The sequence below is a fragment of the Callorhinus ursinus genome, unplaced genomic scaffold (genome assembly GCF_003265705.2).
Source record: "Callorhinus ursinus isolate GAN/ISIS: 27379988/994484 unplaced genomic scaffold, GSC_fseal_2.0 scaffold4, whole genome shotgun sequence".
In the NCBI taxonomy this organism is placed as follows: Eukaryota; Metazoa; Chordata; class Mammalia; order Carnivora; family Otariidae; genus Callorhinus; species Callorhinus ursinus.
The window spans coordinates 57,526,060-57,547,681 of record NW_027397066.1 but is presented as its reverse complement, the minus strand read 5'-3'; the positions used below and the strand labels follow the sequence as shown (position 1 = coordinate 57,547,681).

Here is a 21,622-nt window from a genome sequence, read left to right as displayed (position 1 = left end):
CAGGAAATATGTATGGGATGGCAGCCATTTCTGTCACTCTGTCCCTCTTCCTCCTTTTCTGTGCTCCCTCTGTCTACATGCATCTCTGTCCTCTGCCTCATTTTGTATCTCCATTTGCTGTCCTCTGTCTCGTTCTCTGTGCTGGTCCAGCCTGGCTGCCTGTCTCCGACTTTGCTGTCGTCTGCCTCCTGCGGTTGCTCACTTTTCTCTGCGTCTGTCACACATGCTTTCTGACCTCGCCTCCCTCTTCCACACTCTCCCTCTCCCCCCACCCTCATCGCCTGTTTTTCTCCTTCTTTTCGTCTCCTCTTGTCTCTCTCCTCGTCTCTTCCTGTCTCCTTTTTCCTTATTGACCTCTGTCTCTCCCTGACATCTCCGCAGCTCTGCCCACCTCCTGTGTCTGCCTGTGTCTCTCCTTCACGCCCACCTGGCCCTTTCTCGGGGTCCTCCTGCCCTCTCTCCCCCTCCTCGTCCCTCTGCCTTTCTCGCCCACTCTGTCTGTATCTGTCTCTTCGCCTCCCTCACTCCCGTCTCTCTCCTCTCCATCCCTTGTCTTCCTCACCTTCTTTCTTCCTCCTAGCCCCCACGTCTCTGCTCTCAGACTGTGTCCGGCTCTTCCTTCTTGTCCCCCGCACTGTGCCGTCTGCTGTCTGCTCTCTCTCTCTTCCCCACCTCACACCATCTCCCCCTTCTCCTGTTTCCTCACCCACCCCACTTCTGCCATCACAAGCTTCCCCTTAAACGCCGCTTCCCTGAGTCTGTAGCTAATGACAACTGGATGTTGCTGTCACACTAGTGAGACTTGGAACTAAAGAAGTTGCCTTTTTATGGCCTACAGCCTAGGAAGCCATTAACTAAATATTGACATCTGCTGCGTGGTACTTTCTTTTTTCAAGAAAATTGTCAAGGCACTGTTTAATCAAATGTCTTTTTTTTTTTTTTTTGAGGAAATTTCAGGTCAAGTTGTAAACCTTATAAACTATTGCATTATAAATTCTCATTTGAAATGTGTGGTAGCAAGAACAAGTATGGCCATGAGGGGGAGACAAAGGACTTAGATAGTTAATCATTTTTCTCTGGAAAATATAGTTGAAAATTTAAAACACAAGACAAAGCCAACAGAACAAACTTTACCCGGTTAGAAGCTGTAAAGTTTACTGTTGCCATAATATTTTACTCTTCTGTATTACTGCCAAGAGGCTAAAAACTTTGTGAGTACACTTGACTGTTCTTAATAGTTGGTAGAGCGATGCATTTCTGCAAATATGCCCAGTTGTCAGCAAGAATCGCTTGATCCTCTTCCTCTGGCTAAACGAGACTCTGTCTGATTGTAGAATAGAGGTACAGATGGCATGGCATAACTACGCAGGGATTCCACAATGTTTTAGGGGCTGTATTGCTCTGACATCCAGGTCCGACAGCCAATTCTATGAGGTCTAAAAGGCCATACATTTCTTTTTTTTTTTTTTTGAAGATTTTATTTATTTATTTGACAGAGAGAGACACAGCGAGAGAGGGAACACAGCAGGGGGAGTGGGAGAGGGAGAAGCAGGCTTCCCACAGAGCAGGGAGCCCGATGCGGGGCTCGATCCCAGGACCCTGGCATCATGGCCTGAGCTGAAGGCAGACGCTCAACGGCTGAGCCACCCAGGCGCCCCAGACCATACATTTCTATCACACATTTCAACTAATAATTCCCATCAGTCTCACACTGCAATTAAAATCAAATGACTTTTTGAGACTATGTGTAATACCCTTTTCCTGAACCTCGTATAATGATCTGGGCATGGAACTAGAAGGCTGAAAAGCTTCCTTAATTTACTGACTGGGTTTGTCATGTGAGTCCTTTCCCTAAGCCCCATTTTGATTGTACAATTTCATTGTCGCTGTTAAGCTCTGCCCATCTATCCTGAGACAAATTACCATAAAGTGAATGTATCCCTTTGCTCTTATCTCTTTTTTCTTTTTTCTCAGAATATCTCATCCTTTTCCTCGTCTATACAGAATGGCCCTAACTAGATCATGTTTTGAGCCAGTCCTTGCAGTGCTGAGGTGCTCACACAGAGGCGAGCCTCGTACATGAACTCCTCTAACACAGAGAGACTAGGTTATGCTTTGAGCTGGGCCATGGAAAGGGGGTGAGGGGGTGACGGGTCAGAGGGAAAAGGGAGTACAGGGTCAAATAAAGTCCTCTCATCACAGGGCCTAGAGCCTTAAACATACAGGAAGAAGAAATCAATATTCTTTTTTTAAGATAATACGCATGGAAAAAGTAATTCAGAAATAATAGGGATATTTGAGGGGACTCCAATTAATGTGATGTGCAGGCATTCACAACATAATTAGATGATTACCTTAGCTAATATGAAATATTCAGACATGTCATACTATCTAGTAGATCTATAAATGCCAGGCAAACACAGGTCATTCCAAAATTTGGAACGGGACATGGTATTATAACTCTAATGGGTAGTTTTATAATTAATTTTATAATTTGTAATTGGTAACAGATATAGGTGGTAATTTTAGCTCTCTCGGTCTTGCCAACTGACCTTTTTTTTTTTCAAACTTTAGAAAAAAAAGATTCTTTAATTTCTCTAACCATTTATATACAGGTTCCTTACCTAGCAATAGAGCAGCATTCCCCAATAATACATTGTAATTTTAAGTGATTATAGTACATAAGTGCCACCATTTACAATTCTTTGTGTTTACAAATCAGACATAGTTGTTGCACGATGTTGGTGGGCTCTGCATAGGATGTGCCCTAAAATGGATGAAAATAAGTACAAACTAATGTGTCCATGAGTTCAACATTTGGATTTTTTGAAATCTAATTCTTATAACCTGTACTCAAAAAAAATTTAAAAATAATAAAAAGAGTGTACACACACGTATCAAATGTTTTGAGTGTTACTTTAGTACTCTTTAAATGTAAAGTGTTATCAATTCAGTGAAATTAAATTTAAAAACTATGAATGATTCAAAAGAAAGTTGGCACACTTTACCCAAATTTATGCTTTTAAATAATAGTCTGAGAATATTTGATAGTAAAAATGAAACTATTGCATTGACTCTGGATGTTACCTTGGTTTTTCTTTTGGTAATATGTTTTTAAGATTTAATTTGTTCCAATAGGGCCTTAGAATTTATTTATTTATTTATTTATTTATTTATTATTATTTTTTAAAAGACCTTATTTTGGAGAGAGAGCGAGCAAGCAAGGGGGAGGGGCAAAGGCAGAGAGAATCTCAAGCGGGTGCCTGCTAAGCACTGAGCCTGACGCTGGGCTCAATCCCAGGACCCTGAGATCCTGACCTGAGCTGAAATCAAGAGTCAGACGCTTAACCAACTGAGCCACCCAGACGCCCCTGTTTATTATGTTTTTTTTAAAGGTTTATGAGAGAGAGAGAGAGAGAGAGAGAGAGCAGGGGCCAGGGGCAGAGGGAGAGGGAGAGAGAGAATCCCAGGCAGATTCCCCTGATGAGCAGAGAACCTGATGCGGGGCTTGGGCTCAAAACCCTGAGATCGTGACCTGAGCCGAAATCATGAGTCAGACGCTTAACCAACTGAGCCCAGGCACCCCAGGATTTATTTTGATTTTAAATTTAAATTTAATGTAGAAGCTAATCTATTAGAAAGCCAGAAATAGCATAAAGTTTAAAAAAAAAAGTCCCTTTATATCCTAAAAAATATCTGTGGCAAAATGAATCCTATTTCCTCATTCTAAAGTCAGATATAGGGGCTCCTGGATGGCTCAGATGGTTAAGCGTCTGCTTTTGGCTCAGGTCATGATCCCGGGGTCCTGGGATCAATCCCCGCATCGGGCTCCTTGGTCAGGGGGAAACCTGCTTCTCCCTCTCCTTCTACTACTCCCCCTGCTTGTGCTCTCTCACTCTCTCTGTCAAAGAAATAAATAAAATCTTTAAAAATAAATAAATAAAAATAAAATCAGATATAGGTTCCTCCTAGGAAGAGAGAAGTACCTTCAGTCTGCAGACTTGATGGAGATATGAAAATGGTGGTCAACCCAAGTGCTTTGCACAGAAAAAAACTACTTATTTTAGTGAATTTATCTAAATGTTCATATTTGTTTATTGAGGTATAATTGACATATAGCATATTAGTTTCAGGTGTATAATATAATGATTTGATATTTTTATATATTATAAAGTGATCACAACCATAAGTCTAGCTAATGTCTATCACTATATATAGTTATAAAATTATTTTTTCTTACCATGAGAACTGTTAAGACCTATTCTCTTAGCAGTTTTTAAATATGCCATACAGTATTATGAACTGTAGTCACCATGTGTACATTACACGCCCATGACATGTATTTTATAACTGGAAATTTCTACCTTTTGACCCCCTTCACCCATTTCACCCACTCCAACCCCCGCCACTGGCAAACACCAATCACTGCATCAAGGAGCTTTTGTTTTTAGATTCCAGATACAAGTGAGACCATGCAGTATTTGTCCATCTTGGTCTGACTTATTTCATTTAACATAATGTCCTCAAGGTCCATCCATGTTGTAAATGGCAAGCTTTCATTCTTTTTTATGTCTGAATAATATTCCACTGTATACATACACCACAATTTCTTTATCCATTCATCCATCCATTGATAGTTAAGTTTTTTCCATATCTTGGCTATTGTAAACAATGCTGCAGTCAATATGGGGGTGCATATATCTTTTGGAATTAGTGTTTTCCTTTTCTTCCGATACATGCTTTTGGGACTTACTGGATCATATGGTAGTTATATTTTTAAATTTTTTTTGAAGAGTATCTGTACTGTTGTCCACAGTGGATGCACCAGGTTTACATTGTCACCACGAAGCTTCGTATTTTTAATGCAAAGGCTCATTTGGGCAACTACCAATTAATGTCAGATTTTACTTGAAATTTTTTATATTCTGAAACAGTTTTCATTTCTTCCTTTTGTTTTCTGTTTCGATGTGTGTGTTGTCTTTGAACCTTTGCAGATGAGCCGTGTTTGGGAGACAAGTCCATATTCTGTCAAATGGAGGTGCTGACGCGATACTGCTCCATACCAGGTTATAACAAGTTATGTTGTGAGTCATGCAGTAAGCGCAGTAGCACCCTGCCACCCCCATACCTTCCAGAAGCTGCAGAAACTCATGGTGATGCTGTCTTTAACCCTAGCGACCTCCCTGGAGCTCTAGTGATGCCTACATCTTTGGTTCCTTACCATCCGGAGCCCCCTGCAGAGAAGAAATCTCTGAGTAGGCTATCTTCAGTGGGAGGTCCAAATGCCTTCACTGCTTCCAGGCCACACAGTAAACCTGATGGTGCTAATTTCCCCCAGAGGAGAGCTCAGCAAGCAGCAAGTAGGACTCTGAGACTGGTGTCCCCGGCCACCAGGAGTGGCGCCCTCAACTCCTCCTCAGAAGTGCCTACTGCCCGCCTCCTCGCAGTGAGTGATTCCACGGGTGCTGCTTCTCAGGCAAGAACCTCAAAGAAAGGTGACAAAATTGCTGACAAGAGCCATCCGGTCAGATCATCCGCTTTGGAAAGATGAGAACGCGAACCTCCAAGGCTCGAAATCAGAGGAGAACCCTGGACAGGCCCCCTCTCCCCGTGGTGCATACAGCTTGTTGAAAGTGTATATCTCCGTAAATTGTCAACTCATTTTGTCTGTGAGTGAAGAGCAAAAAGTGCTGGTTCACTTTCTCGTTGCTTTCATCCTCCTTTTGTTCCACATTGACTCATTGACCAGAAGTCATTGGAAGAAAGCACCAAAGATGATTAATAGAAGGAAAGTAAGTTGCTAAGTGTGTTGGTCACTCTCTCATGCCGCAGAGGGACTGGAACCAATTATGTATCTCGGCTGATTTTTTTTTTTTTTAAGTTACACTAAAAATAAAAAAAAAGAGGTGCCAACAGTTTACACTTTAACAAAATATTTTGGAAATGGAGCAAAAAATTCTTAGACTTGTATTCCTATTTATCTATATTAGAAGTATTGTATGAGCGAATTTGCAGCTGTTGTGTAAATACTGTATATTGCAGAAATCAGTATTATTTTAAGAGATGTGTTCTCAAATGATTGTTTACTATATTACATTTCTGGATGTTCTAGGTGCCTGTTGTTGAGTATTGCCTTATTTGACGTTCTATGGGTTGATTTTCGAAGCAGAATTTTATGAATAAGAAGTTAGAATTGTAGCTACTGACAAAGGGTTTTGTTGTGTGGTTTTGTCTAATCAACAGTGTGATACCTAAATTACAGAAAAAGAAAAGTCACAAATGCTGCGGATATACAGATTCCAGCTTCCCTATTACCTTCCACTTTTTAAATAAAAAGTAGGATTGATGTGTCAGTCGACTAGGGCTCACAGGGACAGAGACTAGTAAGTTAGCCTGTGCAAGACGAAATTAAAACCCTCTTACCAGGACCTCAGTAAGCACCTCCGAAGTGTCCTGGGTTCTTGTGTTGATTTGTCTTTTCCCTTTGTTGACATATACAAACGGCTATACTCAATGTACTGTAATAATAACAAAAGAAAAATGTTTTGAGATAATTTGTTTGTATGTTGGTAGCTGAGAAAAGCATCATCGAACTAGAATTGACACCCGAGTATAATAGGGCTTTGGGGCTTTGGAGGAAAATTCAAGATAGGATTTGTCAGTGGTCGCAATATTTATTTTCTGCATGGTCCATATTCAAATGTTCACAACCACAATGCATCTGACTGCAATCATGTGCTAGTAATTTATGTCAGTGGTCACCTTGCTCACAGTGAAGCCAGAAATGCTCTCTCCAGGGAGTAGATGTAAAGTACTTGTATATAGAATTCAGAACTGAAGATATTTATTAAAAGTTGATTTTTTTTCTTGATAGTATTTTTATGTACTAAATATTTACGCTAATATCAATGGCATATTTCGGTAAACTAGAGAGACATAATTAGAGATGCGCATTTTGTGCGTGGAGGAGAAAGGTCAGCGAACAACAACAGCCAAAGCAAAGAGCTAAAATTCGACAAATTTGATGTCACGCAGACTTTTTGCATTTTTAAAGTAGTTGATACAAAGTTAATGACTTGTTCCCTTTCGTTGAAACAAAATAGTAGAGGCCCAGATAGCTGTTTAATGAAATAGTGAATTAGAAACATTTTTTTAAAGGATCTGAAAGAGATCAATACTGAAAAGAAAAAAAGGAAGTGTTGTTGTGAGCATAATGTTCTTGAGGTCAGTTCCTGAACTGTCTAAAACTATATAATGCAAATGAACTCTAGAGATGTTAACCTCTGTAAGCACAGAATGTGCAAGGACTTTTGCCTCACAGCTTCACCTGTTGCCTCTATACCTCTAAAGAATCGCTGCTACTTCGTGCAAGACTTTTTAAAGTTTCAATGAATTAGGTGAATTCCAGATCATCAAACAATCTCTGAGCCTCAAGTAGAAGTCATTTCCACCCCCTCAAAGTTTTCCCAGAACGAAATTCTCTCTAGTTTGCTTGCATATGTATGCATCTGGTCCACAGGAGAACGCAGAGAAAGATGATCACACACATACACCTCCCAGAAAGATGTATCTATTTGTTATACTTCTGATCTTTGAGCTTCCTTTTCTACTAGGCTAAAAATTCCTTTTTATCCAGGTGTACACTACTGATGCCGTTTGTTGTATTGAGAGCACGTAGCAATAAAAACGTTAACAAAATCTAGACCCGGCTCGATCTAGATCTTATCATCACATTCATCGCTGAGCAATGAAAACTTTTCTTTCCTCCTACGAAGTTGAAATAGTGTCAAATTCATTAGCTACTTGGACTTTGTCCAAAGAGGCTCAAAGAAAGCAACGGTGTCTCCTATCCTCACACCAAGGTGTATCACAATATTTTTTTTAATTAAAAGAAAGGGAGACTATGAGTGGTGGCTTTTTGCTTAAATCCATCCCCCAGAACTATGAAGATGCAGAGAGGAAAGGGCAATAATGCTAGGATGTACGAGGAGGAAGAGGGGGGTGGGGACTTCTGTCTTTCAAATTTGCAATCTCAGAGTGGTTTTTAAAGAAAAGCTGCCCAGCAGCTTTAGAACCCTGACGACCTGAGGACTGCTGGGAACACGTGACACCGGAGTTGGGAGCATGGGCAGAAGCAGGGCATCAAGGAGGTGGTGGGCGGTGGGGTGGCGGCTTTCCTTATGTCACAGGGACGTACTGTATTGTCACGGTTACCAGCCTAAAGGGCAAAAGCAGACCAGCTCAGGTTGGAACTGCGCCTGTACCCTTACACCTGAATGATCCTGGGTGACCAGACTATAGTCAGCTTCCTCACCTGTAAAATGGGAGGCAGAACTGTCAAAACATCATTGCATGATTGCCATGAGAAGCGAGAAAGTAAAGTTGTTAGCACGGGGCTTGACACCTAGTAGCTCTCAATAAATATTAAGTATCATCATTGTCCTTATATTACCCCCATGCTCCTCCTCCTCCTCTTCATTAAGTGACCAAACCACAGCTTTCCTGTAGGGTCCACAGCTAGTTTGAATCATGGTCACTGAGTCTCCTTAATGGCGGTAAAGAACATAGTGTCAGGAATCCTAAAGACAAGCACTTTGGCTTTAAAAATTAATAGGAGGGACAAACTCATTAAAAATGATCTCCAGTCATCGGTTTTGAAAAATTTTAGCTAATTACGTCCACTCTCCCTTCACAAACAATAAGTAGTCAAACTAAAGAATGACGATTAATTCTGTATTTCTGCAAAAATGGCCCGTGATGAAATAATGCCCCAGATTATTAGCAAATAAAATGTTTTTCATGTATTTACATTAATACACTTTGCAGAAATATCAAGTCATTCCTTTAAACATAGCTTATCATGAATAAGCTGCTTAAATATATGATAGAAAAAAATCACTTGAAGAATGATGAAGCGTGGACAACCAAAAAGGACATCACTTGTGACAGAAGTATTCAAAGGGTAAAAGTAAAAGGTTAAAGTAAAACTACTTTTTAAAATGCAATAAAATATAAAAACCGCCCAAGGGTACATAGGCACTATCAACACATCCAACTAGTATCAGAAAACATTCGTTTTGGGCCCTGATACTTGAGAAATTTATTTAGATCTAACGACAATATTCAAAAATTAATTAAAATACTGCCTACCGAGCAAAGAAAGCATAATCTAAAATGAATTTGCCATCAAAAACACAAATTCTAAAACAAACCAAAATGCTATCAGTTTCTGCAAAATCATCAGAGAGTTCACCTAGGTATTAGAATTACTCCTTGAATTCCCCCATCTCGATAAATGGCAAGAGCATAAAAAGTTGCCCATCTTCTTCACCAAGACACTAAGGTTCCTCGTAGGAGCGCTGGGAACATTGATTCTGCCTTTGGTCCTCCCTCTTGTTCTCCCCTGGGTCACACAGATGGCGCCACTTTAGATAACTACCCTGTAACCTCTCCGCTGTGCTCCTCGCTCCATAAAAGCTGGGGATTAAGGTCCAGATACTGGCATCGGATGGGAGTGCTGCTTGGCTTGTTTGGTCCGACCGCCTGCTTGATTGTCCCTGTCTGTAAGTTACCCTGGGTAAAACTGTGTGAACGGTATGGAGGGGCTCGCTTCTTTTTCTGGTATTGCGATGCCTTCTCAGGTGGAGGATACATTACTGACCCTCCTCCACCCTCTAACAATTGGTTACTCCACTGGATACCGAGAAAGAAACAAGCATGAGAGACGGGGCTGAGCGGCGGAAAGCCCTTTGTTCCTGGGGGAGCACCCAAGCTGGCCAGCCACCGCCATGTGGGGGCACTTGGCCAGGTGTTCTGAGCATTTTGGACCAGTGCTTGAGTACAGATGCCCTAAAAACACCCGTGGGATTGCTAGCTATCCTGTCTGAAACGGGTGGGGAAGCACCAAGGGAAGGGCCGAGAAGGGGTGGCAGCTCAGGTGTCTTCACTGTGGGATCCTGGGAAGATGATATTGAAGACCGTTTGTTACCGTCAGCGGGGGGCACGACATGGTGCCTGTAGTATCTGTCCTTGCCCTATGCTTGCTTAGCCGGTCACTACAGTAGTCTCTGGGTGGCTGACTTCAGGAAAGCCTAAAGAATCTGTCAAAAGGGAAATAGATGGATTGAAAAACAGGGAAAAACAAAGGATATTGCCGATAATAAAATGGAAAGGGGGCCCATCTGGTAAACAGTTGTGGCAAGAGCTAATATCTGGAACCCTGAGAGAAAATCTAGACAAACAACCTAATTTGGTTTTGCTAAGCCTAAGGAAGGTGTTGCCTAAGGGAAAGCAGTTTACTCCCTTGAAGGAAGTCTTAAGAAGCCAGGGGTGTTGCAGAGTGCCCCTCCAATAAAGAGGTGGATATCCCCTACCACTAGAGACTGGGGGCTAGGCCAGTGTCGTGCCCTCTAGCGTATGTAATAGGGGGCAGCCGGAGGCCCCATGGTGAATTAACCATTTACTGGTCTGGCACTAACGGACAGACCCTACTAGCTCTAATAAACAGTGGAGCTGAAAGCACACTTATCTTTGGAAGCCCCCTCAAAATTTCAGGGAGACATAAAGGCTATTTATGGTTATGGGGACAGATTGGCAAGGCCAGACAAGCTAATCCCTACCTACAGTTGGCAGGCTTCCTCCCTGCTGTTTTGTTGCGCATATTTCCCCCATCCCTGAGTATAATTTGGGCACAGATGTTTTACAGGATCTGGATCTAACTGCAATGACAGGCAGATTCAGGTTGGGTATCTGAGGAGTGAAACCCATCTTCGTGGGTCATGCAAAATGGGAACCTATGCAGCTGCTGGTTCCCTGGAGAATAATACAAGTACAGGCCCTGGGGGTATTAATGCTAGGTGGGGGCTGGGAATTAGATGCAAGTTCATATCTAGAAGGGTTTGGATGGGGCTTGTGGCAATGACAAAATGGGAAATCAATTATTATTTTTTACGTTTTTATTTCAATTCTAGTTGTCTAACAAAGTGGTATATTAGTTTCAGGTGTACAGCTTAATGATTCAACATTTCCATACATCACCTGGTGCTCATCAGGTGCCCTCCTTAATCCCCATCACCTATTTCACCCATCCCCTGCCCCCCCCTCCCCTCGAGGTTCAGTAAGAATCTGTTCTCCTTATAACATGACACCACTGGAAACATTGATTAGATTACCAAGGCTTTGAGTGGAATGTCCTGTTTGAGAAAGACCTGCATAGTATCAGATATGACCAGACAGCTTTAAGGAACTAAGGTTGACTTTATGGAGCCAACGAAGCCCCTGCAGAAAAAAAATCAGCCTGATTTCTTGCTTACAGGGTTCCCAGGAACCTTACCAGGTGAATAAGGAAGGTCACCTCCTGGCAGGTTCGGGAATCTCAGGATATTTTGGGGGAACTCAAGAAGAGAGGAAGCATCCCGTATCTATAGGTATTGCAGGTGAGTCTGATTTGGCTTCACTCTTAACCTTGAAAGATGATTAAAAGCTCACTCTGCGGTTCCTTATGAAAAGTTCCAGAGTCCTGAGCGCCCTGTGAAGGCCTCACACATGAGTTCTGTCTTTCCACGCAACAGCTTTATTCAATCACAAAGCAAGGTTAACCTAATTGTAAAGCTGGTCAGGATTCCAAACTCAATGACCTTTCACCACATGTTTAACTTGGTTTCTATGGTGGGTGTTAGTCCCACCACAAACAAGATAGAACAAGGGGTAGGAAGTTAATGAACCAAATGTGAAGTCAGTCTGTGAGCACGCAGCTGGGATCAGGACTTGGTCTGCTCCAAGTCAGCTATTGGCACTTGCTGCTTGTTACCTGCAAGGGGTGAAGGATGTCTGTTCCGCTCAGAGGTCAATTGCACAGAGACTTAGGCAGCAGTTGCCTTTTTGATGTGGTCAGATGTGAGAGGGTCAGTGTCTAGAACATCGGACAGTTTGCTGCAAAATTCTCCCTTTTTAAGGGAGTTTGGTCAGTCTTGGACCTTTGCAGACCTCCTCTGGTTCTCCTGGTTATCGGCGCTGGGTATGTTGTCGGCCCATGCTGGTTTTGGCCATACCTGGTCTTAGCTCAACACCCTTGGCCGCTTGCGTCCCTGCTTGTCATGCATGACTCCATTTTGCTCTCTCTCTCTCCCACCCAGTGATTCCTTATGACTAATCTGTAAGGGCCATGCAGGAATCAAGTAGGTCTTAAACCAGGTCAATAGTGCTATTCTGCTAATATAACTCAGTTATAGCTAATAAGAATGAAGTCAGAGAGAAGAAAAACTAAATCTAAATTTAAGGTAAGTTAACGATCAGCAAAGCAATCAAATAAATGAAACAAAAATCATGTTACCAAGTATAGGTAGATCAAGGTCCAAAAATACATATGGAACCTTCAGTATAGGCTTTCAGTGCATCCAGGAAAGAATGGCAAATGTATGGTTAATCCTAGTCTTTCTGTGATTGTTTTTTCTGAAGCCTGAGGATGTGTAACATCCTAATATTGTTTAATAAGATATTTAACAAAAATAATAGCTGAAAGCAATAGAAGGATTTCCTTAATGAATTCCCAAACATGAATAGAGAGATAATTCTATGCCATTTCTAAAGTTTTTCAAAGGGCTATAGTCAGATCATGAGCCTATCACCTATTTGAAAGGTTTTGTCAACCATTCTAGAAAGGAACATTTATTGTGTACGTTTTGTAGATCTTTGTTCAGGGCAGCTAAGTTGGTGGTGTTGAGTGCTGAGGCTGCACGGATGACCTGTGCGCATGTTCAGAATGGGTTAGCTTGTGGGTCAAGGTTTTATGGCTGCTTGGAGCCCTTCTAAGTTTTCATCTGAAACTTTATCAATTTTGTTTTTACCCAAGGCGTTTCTGTTACTTCAGTGTGATAGGATTCTGGAAAATATATAAATATTCTGAGATAAAGTTACCCATTTTGGGTAACATTATTAAGTGTCCTATTAAAAGCATGCAATATTTAAATATACTCAGTGCCTATGGTGATGATAATATCATTCATCCTAGTATGACCGCAGAATGTGACCTCTAAGGAGTTATTAGCACAAATTATCCAGGTAAATTATCTCATGTCTGAGAATAAATTTTCAATGGATATTTTTGTGAGAGGATAAAGATTAGCCTGTATTTTTAAATCCATGCCAGGTATAATACATGTTATTAGACCATTGAAATGCCATCTCTTTGGGCAATAAATATCCATCAATCCACAGGAGTGTATGTGTTGCCAGAAATGCTGTGTTACCATGTATGTTACTGTGGTAGAACATATGTGTCATCTGCTAATAAGCTTTGACCCTCCCCCCCAATAGTCCTTACAATGAATGTTTACATTGTCCTGTATTGTCACAACCTGATGGTCTGGAGGTGTCTAACTGTAAGAGACTGTCTAGTCAGAAGAATACATTTTGCCTGTTACAGTAACATTTCTGATATCATTCCATGCTTTCTCCAGTAGGTTATTGATTCTGTAGCAACTATTTTTTAATTGTTCTCTCACCTAGAAATTTCTAAGATGAAGTAAATTTTGTTGGAGGGCTTGGACCTTTATGGTCAATGTTAAAGTTAAATTCCAGTTGGTAGGCGTGGTAATCATGCATAGTTGAGACAATGGAATGCAGTTCTCTGAATGCTGAGGAGATTTTGGAACATAAATTTCCTACTGCATTAAGTAGAGGGTTAACATGCTTTTTAAATGCAAATAGCTCCTGCTTAATAGTCTGCATTTCTGCTTCCTGAATTTCAGAGATAATTAAGTTAGAGGTGATGCCTCTTCCTACCAGAACTGTAGAAGCTTTCCAAGTCTAATTCTGTTGATGGGTGGTAGGTTGGGCAGTTCCTAGCTCTGTTGCATAAATCTTACATTCAGGTAGTATATAGAACAAATTGGATCATTCCTTTGTAAGGTTATTTCAACTCTCTGTGGCATAGGTTTATGTATAATTCTCATGGGGTTAAGTAATATAGGTTCAAGCCTATCTGGCTTGAGGAGCTTTGGTGTTGGGTTGGTAATGCCATGTGTCCATTCCGGCTTCCAATGGAAGGTTCTCATATAGTGTGTAGTATTCCAACATCCCTTCTCAATAATAAATGTGTCTGGACTATTAGGCAATACACCACATTTGTCGAAGGTGACGACTCTAGCTGTGTAAATCGGTACAGATGAATTAGTTCTGGTTATATTATCATAGATAGGATGCTGTGCCAATCATGTATTCTACCCATTAAGCATCAGATGGTTGGATCAATGAAAAAAAATATTGTTGCATACCTGGATCAATCTGTGTTCCTAAGCCTACATTAAAATCCATTCCCAACATTTCCCACCATGCTGGTGATCTTCTTTGTATAATTGAGGTTTTTATTAACCAAAGGATAGTAAAAATACATTGAATCTAACTGGACATACTGGTATGATCACTTCCTTTGTTGTTGTATAGGTTGACTTCAGATTTGGATACTGAGGTACCATTATACTGCCAATCATATTAAAAATTTACAAAAAGATGTGTCAGAGGTGGGATAGCATTGGAGCAATCAAGTTGTGTCTTATACCGTGTGGGTATGAAAGGACCTACAGTGACTGGACTCATAGCTGCAAGGCTATTAAAATTATCTGGTGTATGATCACAGGTAGAGATCCTACGACCCCATTTACCTCGCCTGTGCCGGATCTTATTTAGATAGGATTGAATGGGTGTCGTAGACTATTCTGGGAACCCTTTAAACTACTGGGTGCTCATATTTCAAACAATTAGTTATATTAACTGGTAGTTTAGAAGTTGTGATGTTAGTCTGCAGTAGCAGACTCCATAACAGGTAATCCTTAAAGCCATAAACGTGATCCCTAGAAATAGTCCACGTAATGTTGCATCCAATTTTTGATAAGCCTGGATCGTGTCCAAAAGTGTACTCATTAGAAGAGCTGTCAATTTCATGAGGGCATGGTGCAATGATGATGATGATATATTGCTGTGGGGAGATCTCCAATGATGGAGCTGTTGTATGGCATCCATGTGGAACTCTTGTGTCCCCATTCCACTGTATACCATATCCTGGATTATTGAAGTGTAAATTCTTCTATCCCATTAGGTGGGAGTTGCCTAATTATAGCATTGCTCAAGAGCTTTGTTTCCGTCCTGTTACGATTTGATTTGCAGAAGGTATCAGCCCTGAGTTTGAGCTTATCAGTCCTGCTATAGAGCAATTTATTAGTCCATCAGGGTAATGCCCCCACCCTGCAAACCATTGTTTTAAAATCTCAATTGTTCCACATGGATAGTTTAGGTGCTTGTTCCCTGAATATTCTGTGTAAAAATATCCCTTTGTGCGTGCTGCTCTAAGTTTCAGTTAAAAGCATACAAGAATTGTTTTAAAAACATTGGTCTTGTAGCATTGTCCCTGTGTAGATGTGTGGTAAAATGACTTTTAAGGCTTCTCAGGCATTTAATATCCAATGCTGGCACATAATATGGTTCCCTATAACGCTTGTTTGGGGTACACGTCAATCAGGTTTAGCTTGATGTGTGAAGCAGAGATCTGGCTACACAGGCAAGGTTGGTCCTCTTTTTAACTTCCAATCCAATTAGCAGCTGTGAATGTTCTATTATCTCTTTTATAAAATTCTTCAGGTGTTAAATAGGTTGGTGAAATCTTGGCATACCAAGTGCCACGTATGTTAGCCCATTGTGTATCTTTATGTCGCCTATAAAAATTGCCAAAGAATGAAAAGCTTGGAAAATCTGTTCAATAACAATCATAGTATGTGAATTTTCATTTCTGGATATGTTGTAATTCCTTGGGTATCCCATTGGCACTGGAACCTTGTCTAGGGGTGTATTAAAGTATGGAAAGTGATATGATGAGGGTTTACTAGTAATAATTTCAAGATATTCATATTTGTCATATTCATCAGTATTTATATTCATATTTCTCCTATATAATCCTCTTGTTCCATGTCCAGTTGGTACCAAAATTCATACCATGTGTTGACAAGGGATTTGTCTGAGTATATGATAAGGGTTCATGCGTGTGATGTCTGGATACCCTGCAGTATATGGCTCTATGTTCAGTACATATGTTTGTGTGGAGAGATTAGGCAGGATGGTAATATTTTTAAATTTAATGGTTGTGGTGGATTCTATGTTTTCACTTAAAGTTTTATTTTTAATGTGAGTGGCCTGTTGGTTTGAGACACTATTAAAGTCTTCATTGAATGAACATAATTCTGTCTTTTGTCTGCAATCCTGTGCTAAGTGATTTATGTATAGCTTGGTAAAGGTGTGCAGCGAATAAAAAGTTTGTTGGCAAAGCTTAATATCCTCACTATAAGTGCAAAAGTGTCTTAAAGCTGCCTTTTTTTAGTAGAATTATGTGCATATATAATTAGCTCTGAAAAGAGGAAGAGGTTGTTGTATAAAATATAACCTGGTATGTTTATAGGCAGTACTGGTATGGTTGGGGCATGATTTGAAAAATTGAGTTTCAGTGTAGGCTGGTTTTGTGGTCTAGGGACGTTTATATGGTATTTAGGGCTAAAGTATTATTGGTATCTCCTGAGCTCATCAGGATATCGGCCATATTTATGGCTGTAATACGTAAGACCAGACACCAAATCTGGGCTATCACGTGGTACAGGTGGGTATATTTGTAACCTAAAATTATGTCCTCCATTATCTTTCTGATCCATCAGCCCTTGTAGACACTGACATTAGTATATTAAAAGCCAATAAATATCAGTTGAGTCATTTGTCCCTATAAAGTTGCTAGCGCTGCTGCTAGTTCAGTTAAGAAGCAGTCATTGAAATGCAGATGCCTCACGGGAGTCACCACATGTTGGCACTCAGACCAACCAGCAGGTAGCTATTGTGGCCAGGTGTCATCATCTAACGTATCTTCTGAGAGGTCTTCCCAGGCTCCTTCAACCAGCGGGGTAATTTCTGGATCATCCTCCCACATGATTTGTGCCAAGTCTAGATTGTTAGGAGATTCTGGGGAGTCCAGTATGGCAGAGTCCAGTATTTGGTGCATCTCTCTCTTCCCTAATGTGAATAATCTGACTCTCTTAATGCTGTGCTAATTAAGCGGCTAGTGTAGTCAAGTTTCTGCGCAATAGTGGAGTCCCGTTATTGCTATGGCCATTTCTGTGGTGGCAATAGGTGAAGTATTTGGTTGACTTGGCAAGACAAAAAATTAGGAGAATATTGGTGATTATGAGGAATTTATGCAGGAAACAAGATTGACACTCCACATTTGTATCTTAACCGATGGTGCAATTGAGTGCAGGTATCCGACTTGTCTTATAAGGACAAGTGCAAACGTGGCCATTGCACAAGCGAGCAGGGGCACAAGAATTGGATGAAGTCTACAGCAGTGTTCTAATCTGCAATATGAGACCTAGCTGGTATGTCCCTTTCCTCCACTTAATCTTAAGTATGTCCTTGGGAGAAGGGCCTGGATTTTCTTTAGTTGTAGCTGTCCACCAGCCCCTGTAGTCCCAAAGTGTTTCCATGTCTGTGAGCAACAATATCCTATAAGGAGACAGAATTGTCTCTGTTTTTGTTGCTGCATTATAGGGAAGCTTTGCTGTGTATTGATGCCTCCCTTTTTCCTACATCTGGGGCAGAAGTGCTTAACATCGTATGAGGACTATCTTTTGGTAATCGCTTTGATGTAGCATAAAGCAAGCCACATCCAGGGCCTATTGAAAACTCCCTTGTCTTTCTATCAGTTGTAATTCTTTTTTTTTTTTTTTTTTAAAGATTTTTTATTTATTCATTTGTCAGAGAGAGAGAGAGAGAGCACGCACAAGCAGAGGGAGAAGCAGGCTCCCCGCTGAGCAAGGAGCCCGATGCGGGACTTGATCCCGGGATCATGACCTGAGCCGAAGGCAGACGCCTAACCGACCGAGCCACCCAGGCGTCCCCAGTTGTAATTCTTTTTAATCATCCATTAAATCTCGCTATATATCCAGTGGCCATAGGGTTGTAGGCTAAATGGTAATTCCATAGTAAGTCCCATAGATCATGGAGCTTTTTAACTGAGGCAGCTGTAAAATGCATTTGCTGATCATTTTCTGCTCTCATTGGTGCTCCAAAGTGAGCATCCCATGATTTTAGAGTTCTTTTTGTTGCATGGACTGAAGGGCTGGAGGCAGCCAGAGCTGTCCCCAGTCCTGTATTTCTGTCTACCATGATGGTTGGTGGCATATTTTTTTTTTAAATATTTTATTTATTTGACAGAGAGAGAGAGTGAGACCGCAAGAGAGGGAACGTAAGCAGGGGGAGTGGGAGAGGGAGAAGCAGGCCTCCAGCAGAGCAGGGAGCCCGATGCGGGACTCGATCCTAGGACCCTGGGATCATGACCTGAGCCGAAGGCAGATGCTTAATGACTGGTGGCATACTTCTGTTGGTAACTGTGATTTAAGAGTCCCATGAAATCTATTTGTATTATAAATTAGACATGGTAGGTTTATCTGCATCTGTTGGTGCAGTGGACCTATATTTGTCTGTCCTCTGTTTACATATGATGCACCCTTGTAATGCACTTCTTATGTCCTGCCAGATAAACTTAAGATTTCTTTCTGTGAACCACTTATATAAGGCATGTGTTCCTCTATGTCCCTGTCTGTCCATGTATTTCCATAATTATGTGTGGAGTTAGTACTTCTGTTTCCTTATTTATGTGATATTGGTCTTTTTTATTTTAGTGGTGGTCCTCCCCCCCCCGCCCCCCACCCAGAGGATTTTTATTTAAGAACATTCCAGGAGGAATAAGTGACCAGTGCAAAGGCCCTCAGGTAGAATAATGTCTGGCATGTTCAGGAAACAATGAGGAGTTCAGTGAGCTGGATGGGAGTGTTTGAGGGGTGAGTAGTAGGAGAGAGAAGGTCTGATGGAAAATCACCAAGACCTAATGGGTCATCTTAAGGACTTACTTTTCCCAGATTCTCCATAGCCTTTCATGGTCTAGTGAAAACAGTCTAGGATTGGATCCCAGACAACTTTGCTTTCATGAACTGTGGGACTTTTAACTTCTCTTCGTTCCCTCATCTACAAAATAGAATTAGGATCCTTTCTAGCAGACTGCTAGTGTAAATCAAATGAGTTCATGTGTCTGAAAAGGTTTTTTTTTTTTTTTAATGCTATTACAAATGTTTTTTATTACAAGTAAACCTTCTTAATTTTCATGTCATCAGCTTTGCCAATTTCCCTTTTATTGACATTATGCAATCTGTGAGTCGGAGGGATTTTGTAGGATCTCTGACTCTTCCTTCGTAGCCCCTTTGGCTGGCTCCTCTAGCTCCTCACCGCTTAGAAAAAGTTGACTCCCAAATCTCTGTGTATAAACCTTCTGTTCCAAGCCACAGACACATGTGCAAATGTCTGCTGGGTAGTTGACCTCTGCTGCCCCCCCAGCACTGTAGCCCGTTAAGACCGAATGAGGACCCCCTTACCCATAACGGTAGCTTGATGGTCTGTGTGTCCCCCTAGACGTAGCCTCTGTACTTTCCACTCTTGTTCTTTTGCTCTGCGTATTCCATCAGCTTCCTTGTCCTGTTGATTCTACTTCCGAAATGTCTCCTGTGTCTGTTCCCTCCTCTCTGTCCCCACGGTCTCTGCCTAATCCGAATCATTCCCTAAAGGGAATGATCGCAATTGCCTTGGGATTGTCTGTTTCTGTTTTTTCCAACATTATGATCACCCTACCGTCAGACTTCCCTTCGTGGAGGCAACTGACCTACCAAAACGACACCAACTCAGCCAAGCGTGTGTGGTTTCTCTTTCATATCTCGGAGTCCCTCTGCAACTTCTTATATTCCTATCTCACAAAATCTCAGCCCAGATCTATCTTGATACCCTTATTGTCCGCATAGAACCAACTCCAGCTTTTTTAGGCCCTGTAAAAAGCTTTTTTTTTTCCTTTGGTCCACTCTCTTTGTGGTTTTGATTTTCGTGAAAGACAGCAAGGGCCATGTCGCAATCTTTATTTACCCAAAAGTCTTGCAGACACTGGTGCTCAGCAGATGTTTACAGAGCGAGTAAATAATTGTGCGTAACCATTCCTTATAAGAGGCACACTTCTCCCACCTGCCCTTGCCTTTCTCTGCTTACGGGTTCTGCAGATTTGCTTGGCCAGGGATAACCAATTCATTGCTTCCGGTTGAGAACATGATTTCCATGGGGTAAACTAAAATAATTAAGCCCAGTGACCTGAAATTCACAGCCCTTATTTTGATCACATTATTAGAATATCTTTAAACTACTAGGTGGAAAAAAAATTTGTATCCATACTGTTGAATTCACTTCTAAGCGATGAGTGGAATCTGGGTAACTGGACTAAAGCAACCTAGACGGGGATTTCTAAATGCAGTAAGATAGGCTGGTGATATTGTCTAGTCTTCTGTCTTTAAAAAGCATCTCATAGCTGGTATTTTAAACTCCCAAATTTATTTCTCTAGCCCCTATGCTCTTCTGAACTCCATGTACTTCCTTGACATTTCCACTTGAACAGTTGATATAAATTCCTCACAGGAAAAGCCCAAAGTTAAATTCTTCCCACCGTATTGTCCCCCAGCCTCTTTCTTCCAGAATTTTCATTCCTCTGAGTGTCTCATGCCCAAATCAGTCACCCATGCCTCCCTGTGTTCCTTTTCTATTGCTGCTATAGCAAATTGCCACAAACTTACTGGCTTAAACAATGCAAATTATTATTTGTATCTGTTTCATTATTATCTTATAGTTCTGCCGGTCAGAGGTGTAACACAAGACTCAGGCCAATATGAAGGTGTCAGAGGCCTGCACTGCTTTCTGGAGGCTCAAGAACAGAATGCATTTCCTTGCCTTTTCCAGCTTCTGGCAGCAACCTGGGTGCATTCCTCTGCTTGTGGTATCTTCAAAACCGGCAGCAGCAACTCCTTTTCGGTCTGCATCATTATCACTTCCTAGCTCTTCTTCTAACTACCCTTGCCCTGGGTAGCTCTTTGTTTTACTCAGAATTATTTGGGATGACAATTGATGGTCTACGTGCATCTGCCCCCTGTATATCCCACCCCACCTCCAAACTCTTTCCTTCACTCCTCTCCTTTCTTACTAGTCTCTCTGTGCCGGCGAGAGCAGCCTCTTTCCTCTCCTGCAGACTTTCCAGCTCTAGGTCTGCATTAGAGCATGCGCGTTAGCTGTACTCTCTGCCAGGAGCTCTTTCTGAAGATATCCAGTGGCTGAATCTCTCCCCTCTTTCTAGTGCTTGTTCAAAAGTCACCTGCTCAATGGGGACCCTTGGCCATTCTCTCTAGCACAGCAACCCATACCCCTCCCCACAGGACCCCCGGTCTTACTCTGTTCTACTTTTCCTTTTTCTGTAGCATTTACTACCTTCTAATTTATCACATTAATGACTTTCCTTTATTAAAATATAAGTTCTACAAAGGCAGGGTCATCTGTTTTGTGTTCAAACACTTAGAGTAACTGGCAGGCACTCAAGTTTGTGTTGAATGTCGAATGAATAAATGAATAAAACAATATAAAGACCCTGTTCCTCCCCCCCCCCCCAGCCCCCGGCACCACCAACTTTTCTTTGATCCTCCAATACTTACATTTTTTTTTAATTTTTATTTATTTA

General features: G+C 41.4%; 1 protein-coding gene across 4 annotated transcripts in view; it reads left to right on the top strand.

The window, feature by feature from the left end:
• Nucleotides 1-7,890, top strand: part of ADAMTS3 (ADAM metallopeptidase with thrombospondin type 1 motif 3) — a 257,797-nt gene extending 249,907 nt beyond the window's left edge. For 3 of the 4 annotated variants that reach the window (XM_073891779.1, XM_025887595.2, XM_073891780.1), the window contains exon 22: nt 4,995-7,890. In XM_073891779.1, the coding sequence (XP_073747880.1) occupies nt 4,995-5,551 (557 nt within the window). In that variant the 3' untranslated portion in view covers nt 5,552-7,890. The remainder of the gene's footprint in view (nt 1-4,994) is intronic. The other variant, XM_073891781.1, reaches the window with a different exon arrangement.
• The last annotated feature ends 13,732 nt before the right edge of the window (nt 7,891-21,622 follow it).